The 10,036-nt window shown below is 53.1% G+C and overlaps 1 protein-coding gene across 1 annotated transcript; it reads right to left on the bottom strand.

The window, feature by feature from the left end:
- Window positions 1-242: 242 nt before the first annotated feature.
- On the bottom strand, window positions 243-9,811 carry GDPD2 (glycerophosphodiester phosphodiesterase domain containing 2). The gene is made up of 17 exons (XM_020882943.2): window positions 9,477-9,811; window positions 8,521-8,554; window positions 7,767-8,084; window positions 7,381-7,484; window positions 7,022-7,115; window positions 6,796-6,855; window positions 6,467-6,565; window positions 6,197-6,290; window positions 5,902-6,047; window positions 5,704-5,786; window positions 5,458-5,608; window positions 3,503-3,724; window positions 3,147-3,295; window positions 1,469-1,616; window positions 1,228-1,310; window positions 949-977; window positions 243-861 (listed from the first exon to the last, which is right to left on the bottom strand). The coding sequence occupies exons 3-17, from the start codon at window positions 7,869-7,871 to the stop codon at window positions 809-811; spliced, it is 1,620 nt and encodes a 539-aa protein (XP_020738602.2). The 5' UTR covers window positions 7,872-8,084; window positions 8,521-8,554; window positions 9,477-9,811; the 3' UTR covers window positions 243-808.
- Window positions 9,812-10,036: the final 225 nt, after the last annotated feature.

The raw sequence follows: 10,036 nt of genomic DNA, 5'->3' as shown, positions 1-10,036 counted from the left end.
GAGCTCCAGCGCAAGACTGCACAGCGCGCTTGGGCCACCGGGAATGTCCCCTGTGGCGGTGGCGCTCCTGCTGACCATTTGCAGCCCTTCATCGCCCCAGGTGGTCCACTTGCCACCGCCAACCCACGATTCTCCTCATGATGACCCCTCAATGTCATGTCACATACAACTCGAGATGCAAGGTGCATCCTCCACCCAGTGCCAGCCCCGAGAAGATTAGACTGTGCCAAATGGGCATTAAATTCATTGAATAACAGATTAATGGACAAGGGTCAAGAACCAGTGTGTCTTGAAGAAGACTGTGCACAAGAAAAAGCCACTTGCAGGCACAGAATTACATGACTAGATGGGCTCTTTAGCAGGAGATGGGCTCTGTCTCTAGGCAGGAAATCAGATAAATTGCATATGTCAAGAGAGACAGTGAATGGAGCCAGGTTGATGTCTCCATCATCTTAGAGTTCTCCAGGAAAGGCTGTTTTGTCATCTCCTTCAGTCACAGTTCTGAGCTGTCCCATCCCTGATACCCTGTGCCTGGTACACAAGAACACCTGCGCATAGATCTGAAACATTCTCTTGGCAATCTCCTTGTCTCTTCCTCTGTTAAGTTTCATTTGGGGAGAAACTTCTTGTGATTCAGTGTCTTTCTGACCACCTCAGATCAAAATCCCAAGGGGAACACCTTCTGCTGGCAAAATTCACCCCATGCCAACCCCAGCAACATTCCAACTCAGCCACCCTCTCTTCCTTGCTGTTGGCCAATGCAAACAGGCCTCTGATTTTGGCTGGTGGGGGGCCTAAGACAGGGCATTCACTCCGTTATGAAATTGTTGATCCTGGTCAGCAGCACTGCTGTTTCTAGCCCTGGAGAGGTAAGAGGGGACACATAGGGAGTGAGCAAGGGGAAGGCTAGAGGAGGAGAAAAATGAGATGAGGGGAAAGAGCTCTTACCGGTTCTCTGTCTCTCCTTAGCACACCTCCTATGGGGAGAAAAGCTTAACATTGTAAGTTCAGCCAGCATCAAGCACAACCTTTTGACACTGAGTTCCCCCAAACTGACTTTCCCAGGTTCGAGCCAATTAGACATATAAAGGAAGGGTTTAAGAATCTCCAAGGGTCCAAATGGACCAAACCCCAAGCCCTAGGCAGCGTCAATGAGTCCAAATATGCCCCATCACCAGGACCCTAGGGAGAATGAAGACCCAGAAAGCTGAGGCACAAAGGACTCACCATTGTAGGAGGAAAGTCCACAAAAGCAGCAGGATGGAGACACAATTGGTAATGATCCATATTATCAGGTAGGTTCGAGCGGGCTGTGAGACAAGAAAAAGGTCCCTGTCAGTGGCCAGAGTCACCCATATACAGATCCAGGGGGTGTATGGGGGGAAATAAGTAAGGAAGAGGGGAACAGGGTTAAGGAGAAGCAGGGATAGGAAAAGAGGAGGAGGGGTGACAGTCCCTGAGCTCTTACAATAAGCCAGACAGGGTAACGCATCTGCTGCAGCAGCTGGCAGTCGTTGGTGGTGACTGAATCCACCCCTGCACACCAGAGTAGGGAGAAGAGCCAGGGCTTGTTCACTACAAATAGGTTCACTGAGACATTATGATGGTGCAGTGCCCTGTGCAGGCGGGAAAGAAATAGGGAACATTCAGAATCTTGAGGCTCCAGGCATAGGAGGGAAACAGCCCCTCTGTATCTGAATCCACAGTGTCCCTGCTCCAGAATCATCACTTCTGCCTTTGGATAGCAGGCCCCTACCTGCCCTATCTCCCAGTGGATTTCACCCGTGGGTCCTAGTTTTGCTGTCTGGGGTCACACAAATGTGTCTCTCCTCTTTGTCCCATGCCATCCCTTAAGAGGTCTGAGGGACAGTGTGACCACATACCCCTGAGTCTTCTTTTCTCCAGGCCCAACCACCCCGGTTGCTTCAATCAGGGACCTGGGTTATCATTCCTTTCACCATACCAGCCTCTCTAATCTGATCTTACTCCCATTTACCAATGTTCCTTTTGAAGTATGGAGCCTGCATCTGAACGTGATAGCCTGGGTGGGCTGGGGCTAGCTTAGAGGAGAGCAAAACTCCTCCTGCCTTCCGGGCACTATGTCCATGTGAAGGCAGCCCAGGGTCAGGCTAGTTTTTGGCAATGTCACATGACTTTGGCTCATTTGTTATGCACAGTGTACAGTCAAAGTCCTGGTCTTTTTCACACATATTCCTGCTGATGCCAGTGTCTCCCTCTCTTATTTTTGTGCAATTGAGTTTCCTCTGGACCTTGAGCATGGGTCTTTACATGTATCTCCATTGCATTTCATCTTGATACATTTGACCTGTCACCTTAGAGTGCTTAGACCTTCTGGGGCCTCCATTTTCCCATCACCTTTTTCATTACCAATTCATGCCTTCTGGAAACATGATCAGCAGCCAATGTTGATCAGGACAAGACTAAGGGGAGTCTTAACCTGATATCCTATCTCCTCCCATAGTGACAACTTGGGGAAAGATCCTTGAAATACTTAATATGATAACTGGGCTATCATTCAGTCCACATTTTTCCCCTATCTAACCACAAGGATATTATAAGAGAGCTTGGTGACTACAGGTTTTGAAGTCTATTATGTTTTCTGGTTGCATCCACTCACATGTGGGACTCTCTTGCCTCTCTCCCCTGGATCCACCCTCTCTGGTGTAGAATGAAAGCTAAAATCCTGGTGGCCTACAAAGTCCTACCCAGTTTGGCCCCTGCCAACCTCTCCAATCTCACCTTCCCCTTGCTCATGAGGCTGCTGTTCTGCAGCTCTTCCCATTGTCACCTCCTTGTGACTTGTCAGGTCTCAGCCCAGACACCACCTCTTTCACCACTCTTCCTACTGTGACCTTCTCCCCTCTTTTCCCATCTCTACCCCATTCCTGAATTTTTGTCTTCATGTCACTTATCACTATCCAACATGCACATGTTTTGTGCGGTGGTTTATTATCTGTCTCTCCCATGCCCCAAACCTGCAATAAATAGAGCCTGACATTTGTAGGTGTTCAATAAATATGTGTTGTATGAGCAAATGAATGAATGGCCTTTGCCCTCCCAGCCTTGGATCTTCTACACCATTAAGCCTCACATGATCCCCTCGGCTCCTTTCCTCTGGCACTCACTTGATATCCAACAGTGGCAGGTCTTGATAGGGGAGGTTGAGAAACTGGGGTCTCTCAGTGCCATGGCCTTCCAGATGTCCGTATATCTGGCGCATTTGGGGGGCCCTTTCTTGGACATAAGCCCGATCTTCATCCGGCAGCCAAAGGACCTGTGGTTCAGGGTAGGTGGGCATGAAGCTGGAGAAGGCCTGGAGATTCTGGAGGTGGCAGCAGGGGTAAAGATGTATCACCACAGATGGGGTACCTGAGCTGGGGTGGGACTCTGGGGAGAGGGGATGCCTCAACATTATTGTCATAGTCTAGGGAAGGCAGGGGAGAGGGGCAGGAGGGGGCACTTGGGGTCCTGACAACATCACCATGGCTTGGGGCACTCCTGAACTCAGCACAGTTTCCAATGTCTGGTTCACAAAACTGTCATGATATGTGTGGTTTCCTGGGGGGCGGCGCAGGTCAAATATGATAGAAAGGTTGAGGCCTTCAGCTTCCTTCAGTATCTCTTCCAAGGATGGCACTGTTTGACTCTCAGCATCTTCTCGATCATGGCCTGACAGCGGCTTAGCCCCCCAGAAAGGTTGCCTCTATAAGAAGAAAATTATTTCAAGATCAGAAGAAGCCTCCAGGCTGTGCCGCCATCCTCATTATCTTTACTCACTTCCCCCACTTGGTGAACAGCTTCGGCCCTCTGTTGAGTCAGGGCTTTTCCTTTTTCCTAACTGTGACCTTTTCTCGACCCTCTGACACCTTACTCTGACCCCAACCTCCTACCCTCCGGGTTTTCTAACTTCCTCACTCTCACTACACTTTCTCTTGGTCTCATGGAAACCCCTGGGATCTTGACCCCTTGGTTTCCTCCCAGTCCATTGGACCCTTTCTAGCCACACTTACATCCCCTACCCATGGTCCATCCTCAGCTTAAACTATTCAACAACCCCCTCAACTCCTTTCGTGCCCCATGTGCCCCACAAATCCTAAACTCTGATTGAATTCTACAGTTGTCCACCTCCTCCACCCACTAGAATTGGGGGGCAGAGAATATCACGTGGGCTGTTGGCCCTGTAGTCCTTTTTTGTGTTCTCTGTGCCACTTAGCCATCCTTTTACTTGCTCTTGATTTGCTCCCTCTCCCATTCCTCCTGCTGGCTATTCCAAACCTCTGCCACTCTCCCCTCCTCCCCTTGAAGTCAACAAATGACCTTGCCTCGTAATCACATGGAAAAAGTGAGCTATCAACACATTAAATATTTACTACATGCTAGGCAGTATTAGAAGTGCGTTATGTGTATTTATTTAGTCCTCCTGACAATTCCACGAGGTAAGTACTGTTGTTACTCCCATTTTATAGATGAGGAAAATGAAGAACAGAGACTCTAAAGAATGTTGCCCAGGCTCACACAGCCAGGAAGTGGCTAATCCGTGATTCAAACTCAGACATCCCTTACTCTTAAGCAATCAGATATGTCTTCATCACTCAGAATACATACCCAGCTGAAGGGTTGGATTACGGGAGATTTTTTTCAATTTTAGGTTATTTCTCTGATGTTTTACTTTTTTTTTTTTTAAACAAGGAACTTGTATTACTTTGGTAATCAAGAAGAGGGGAGTTAAACAAATCAAGTATCCTTTGAAATATTTTCCATCATCTGCAGGATTGAAGTCCACACTTCCGGGCCTGGCATTCAAAGCCCACCAGAGACCAAGACTCTGCTCCCCCAGGCCCCAGCCAGCCTCAGCTCCCGTGACTCCCATGCATCTCTATCTCCCACTTCCACTGAGCCACTTTTTCATTGTCTTGGTTTTTTTTTTTTTTGGCCACACCACACAGCTTGGGGGATCTTAGTTCCCCAACCAGGAATTGAACCCAAGCCCAAGGTAGTGAAAGTGCTGAGTCCTAACCACTAAACTGCCAGAAAATTTCTAGTGAGCCACTCTTCATTCCCTGAAAACACTTCTTCATATTTCTGTGCTTTACCCTCCTTCTTCCCTCTAACCAGAATTCTCGTTCCCTGCCTTGCCCATCTTAAAAACTACCCTCACTTCATATGCTGCTCAGGCATCCTCTCCTGTGAACCCACTCCTGATCCTCTCCCACACGGCCCCTGCCCAACAGTGGCCTCTCTCTCCTCTCTACCCAGTGCAGACTTTGTTCTCACTTGAGGTTTCCTATTCTGATAGCCTTACTATGAAGGAATGATCTGAGGGCAGAGACTGTATACCTATTGCCCAGCACAGGGCTCAGCAGATGGTTATCAATGAATGAACTCTGCCCAGAGTGACCCTGTACGTGGCTGTCCCTTGCAGAAGGCTGTCCTCACCTGAAGGAACCAGGCCCCAGCATTGAGCCTCTTCAGTTCAGCCCAGGAGAAGTTACTGCTGTGGCTGTTGACTCGGTCTGGGAACACAGAGGCTACATCTGTGGTCCTGGTTAGGCGCTCATCATGCATGAGAAAGGGGATCCCGTCGGAGCTGAAGGCACAAGGGGAGTCAGAGGACCAAGCTCTGGGGCTGGTTCTCCCCTGCTGTGTCATTTGGGTGGGAGAAGGGGCCCCAGCTTCTCTCACCTGACCATCACGTCGGTCTCAAACACAACAGCTCCACATTCAGCTGTCTTCCGCAGGGACATCAGGGTGTTCTCGGGGGCCAGCTGGGAAAGGTGAGGGAGCAGGGAAGGGTGGGAGCCTGGGAACCCACAGGCCTGGCCGCAGCAGCCTGGAGAAGCAGACCTTCCCCACCCTGCCAGCATTCTGCCCCACACTCACCATGGGGGCCCCTCGGTGTCCTATCAACTTAGGCTTGTGTGGTAGGTCTTTGGGTTCCATGATACAGGCTGAGGAGATGAATAGGGGTGCCAGGTAGATGCCCAGGGTGGCTCCAAAATATAAGAGCAGTAGCAGGATCTTGGGACCTGTGGGGAGTGGGGGACAGGCCATGGAGAAAGGGCGGTGGTAGGCCCTCAGGGTAGAAAAGAGAGCGCAGGTGTAGGAAATGGAGCAGCAGGAGGCAGAAGCACTGGTGGGCATTAAGGGGACTGGAGGGTGGGGGTGGAGTTGGCACCTCTTTGGTGGATATGGTAGAAGGTATCAGCCACAGGCCAGGCCAGGAGGGTGATGCCAGCAGCTGCTCCAATGTGAAGGAATGGGGCTGTGGCCTGTGGACAAGAGCTGGTAAGGAGGGCTCTTCTTAGAACCTCTTCCCTTCTCATCCTAGGAGCTGACTTTTGAAGTTGAGAGCTTCCTGCAGTCTCGGGGCACCAGGGAGCACGCTGTGTCCTGGGGCTGGCCACAGGAGAAAGTTCCCCCCAAGAGCTGGGTATCAGCCACTCACCTGCAGTGACAGACGTAAGCTATGCCACTCCTCCTGCCATTGGACCTCCAGCCCCACAAGGCCAGCAGCCACAAGAATTATGATGAGGAGCAGCAGCACCTGGGGAACCAGGGGTGAGGAGCACATTTGTGTCAACCTGGGCTGCCTAGGCTGCCCCTCACTCTGTGAAAACAGGAGCATTCCCTTCTCCTGGCTCATCCACTGTCCTCCTTTCATTCAACATATATTTACTGGGCTTTGGGTCCTGGGCTTGTGCCCAGGAAGAGAAGAGCCGGCTGAGCACTGGGTCCAGTGCTCCCCTCTCCCGCGTGCGCCCATCCCCACTCTACCTTGTGGATGGTGTGCAGACATAGAGGCTGGCCATAGAGCCGCAGGAGCAGGGCCAGGAGCTGGGGGCAGAGGTGGTGGGAGTCATGATGTGCCAAGAGGGGTCACTGAGTGTTTCCTAGGCTGACCCCTCCCTCCTACCCTCCCCTCAGTGGCCAGGATGAGAGCGACGGCGTAGAGCTGTGAGGAAGGGAGGGCTAAGGTTAGGCCAGTTGTCTCTGCACCCACCAAGAGCAGGGATGCGTATGTGACCAGTAGAGAGATGACCAGCAGGAATGCCGGGGACCAGTCCATCCAGTGCCCCCAGTGCTGGAATAGGAATCTGTGGGAGGGGAGAGGGAGGTGTCCAAGTTGGGGAAGGTTGGTAATAGTGGCCTGAGGGGAGTTGGGCTGGGTGGATCCAGGACCAGGGCTAGAAGGGAGTGAAGGAAAGCCCTTCATGGGGTCGGGGGCTCCAAGGTCTGGGGAGACTTCATGGAAGGGTTTTCAAAGAGGCAGGGTAGGGGACAAGCCAGGCTGAGCACCCAGGGATCCCAGGGTGGGGAGTAGATGGACATGTCTGCTGAGGAAGGGGGTCCATGACACACTCATTGAAGTTGTGCAGGTCATTGAGAAGGATGAGCACGACATACAGCCAGCCCAGGGAGAGGAGGAAGGTGAGGAAGAGCAGGCCAAACCAGACGCATTCACACTGCAGAGGGACAGGAGAGAAGCTCATAGCGGCTCACATCCCCACTTCGGCTCGGAGTCCCCAGGGGATGGCAGCTCAAGGGGGCTTCCTGCAAGGTGTGGGGCTGCTGTGCTTTGCAGGCAGTTCTTTCCATATTTGAAGGGGTTTTCCTCCTGGGGAGAGAGAGTCCCTTCCCCATCCCTGCCCCTCCACTGTCTCTGAGCACACCTGGCTTTCTTTTCCCCTCCAAGTGGTCCCTGCCTTGGACTTCTACCCCTACCCACCCCGGCATCCATACTTCACCTTGTCGGTTTGCCTCCTATCTCTGGGGCATTGCTTCCAGTGGCAGCTGTACAGGCAGTGGAAACAGCGGGCCCAGACAGAGCAGCAACCAGGGGACTCGGCCATGGTAAGGGCCTGGGGGGAGGGACGCTTGGCTCTCAGGGACCCTGGCAGAAGGCAGATCCCAGCCTCCCTCCTAGTGAGGAGTCCAGTGCGGGAGGAGCGGAGGCCTGGGCCACTGCTCAGCAACAGAGGTTACAGGGCAGGCTCCAAGTGCCAGATTGGAGGAGGAGATGAGCAAAGGGGACAGTTTCCGGGGTCTTCTTTTCAACGGCACACCTAGAAATTCAGTGAGACAGTCACGAGGTCTAGCCTCTAGGCAGATACACACCCACCCTGTCCAACTCCTCCCCTTTTAACAGCATCCCTATCTGGGGATGGAGTGCTTGCCTCGGGTGGGGACTCAGGAAAAACTGCCTGGGGTGGGGCAAACAGGGTTTAGCAAGCTGAGGCAAATCTGGCCAAGCTTCAGGCAGCCCCACGGTGTGGCTTTCATCACAGGAACCAGGAAAAACCTGAAGCAGAGGCACCAGTCCTGGCTTGGGACCCAGGAAGGCCTGGCTAGTGGCTAGTTGGTCAGTTGCTGTGGATACAGAGATTGGAGACATCACAAAGCTCTGAACTGAAAGATTCTATTTCCATCTTCCGGAGGGCAGGGGGCACCACCAGCATGGAGAATTCTTGAGGAGTACAAGTTGCCTGGGTCACTCCTTACCTCCTGAAGGAACTTTTTTCCTGCTGGCACACACCTGGAAAATCGAAGCCCTTTTGCCCCAGTCCTGTCCCTTCCTGCCCAGTCATCCCCCCACCCTAGCCAGGAACCAAGTTGCCGCCTTTCCCCTTTCAGGGGCCCCGCCCTCTGAGGTCACTTTGGTGAAAGTACAACAGATACAGGGCAAAGGTATGCATGGGGCTGTGTGGTTGTCTTAGGGCAGGGGATCCCTGGACCTTGTGCTTTGGGGTCAAGCTGAGACCAAGCTGGCTTACTGATCCCCAGACGAGGCTGGGCATGTGATTGTGAGTCTACATGAGAAGGTGTGGGGTTTGTGTCAGCATTTGCATGTGCGTGTGCACTAGTGGCTGGTAGCGAAATGGGTTTCTAGGTGACTTGGAATATGTAACAGTGCCCCTCGATACACCCAAAGTGTGTGTGGTCTGGGCTCCCCTGAGGCTGTGAGGTCTTAGGCATGCACAGTGGCTGGGGCCCTGAAAGGAGTGAGGATGTGGCTGCTCCTGAAACAGCCCTTCTCACCCTCTGCTTGCCTTTGGAAAGGAGAGTTGGGGAAGGGCCTGGAAGTTAGGGGGCTGAAGCTGAGGGAGGTCCCGAGGGGAGGAAACCTCTCCCCTCCCTGACACCCCTCTAAGGAAAAAGCCCACCCAAAGGGAGGTCCCCTGCCTCTTCCCATGGTGGGACCACCAAGTGCTAGGAGCCTGCCTTGGGCTACATCCGTACCTCAGGTCCTGCCCCTGCACCCCAGTCACTGCCTTCCAGGGTCCCCTTTTCCTCCTGGAGCTGTAGGATGGGGCCAGGAACTGAGCAGTCAGAAAACTCCAGTCAGGGATGCTGACCAGGGGTGCTGCTCAATCCCTGGGCCCAATGCCTGCCAGCAGGTGCTGGTCTCCTCCCCGCCACTCCAGCCTGTGGCCCCAAGCCTTCCCAAGCCCTCACACCTTTTCTCAGCAGCAGCTCCGCTCTGTGCTCTGCACTGCTTCCCAGCTTCTGTCCGAGTTGTCTGCCTCCTCCCTCTTCCAGTACTTGGCTCAGCCCCACCAGTCAAACAGGTGGCACTGTTGCCACCTACCGGAGGTTGTGTGGGTCCTCTCCTAAGGTCTGCAGCTGTTGTGGCCTGTGGTGTCTGTGCCCCGTCCGTCTGTCCGTGGGTCGGTGGGAAGATGGGAACAGGAAGGGGGAGGGTGAGCAGATCTGTTTCTTTACTCGCTGCCGCTGCCGCCGGTCAGGGGGCTTGGGGTGAGGAATTCCTTTGTGCAGCTTTCCCCATCCCTCTGTCCCTCCTCCTGCTCTCCTCTCAGTCACTGCTGGGGCTTTGTCCTGGCTCAGGGAAGCGAGGGCTGAGGGCACGGGTGGGCGGGAAGCTAGGGGGAGGTGACCACACAACTTTGGAACTTGGCAGTAAGGAGCAGGGGCTCAGTTAGTCCCCTGGAAAAGGGTGTGTATGTGTGTGAGGAAGTCTAGCATTCAGTCTCAAGCTCCCTGGGAGGAGAGCTTTAAT

This window comes from Odocoileus virginianus, chromosome X (assembly GCF_023699985.2).
Source record: "Odocoileus virginianus isolate 20LAN1187 ecotype Illinois chromosome X, Ovbor_1.2, whole genome shotgun sequence".
Classification (NCBI taxonomy): domain Eukaryota; kingdom Metazoa; phylum Chordata; class Mammalia; order Artiodactyla; family Cervidae; genus Odocoileus; species Odocoileus virginianus.
This window is presented reverse-complemented; position numbering and strand designations above follow the sequence as displayed.

Bases quoted from the DNA above. Each gene is read 5' to 3' on its own strand.
- GDPD2 (XM_020882943.2), bottom strand. From the start codon at position 7,871: ATGGCCGAGTCCCCTGGTTGCTGCTCTGTCTGGGCCCGCTGTTTCCAC. The intron at 3,296-3,502 runs GTGATGTTGTCA...CCTGAACCACAG, and splicing joins CAGGAGTGCCCCAAGCCATG to GTCCTTTGGCTGCCGGATGA. The intron at 1,617-3,146 runs GTGAGTGCCAGA...CCGCCTGCACAG, and splicing joins CTGCCACTGTTGGATATCAA to GGCACTGCACCATCATAATG.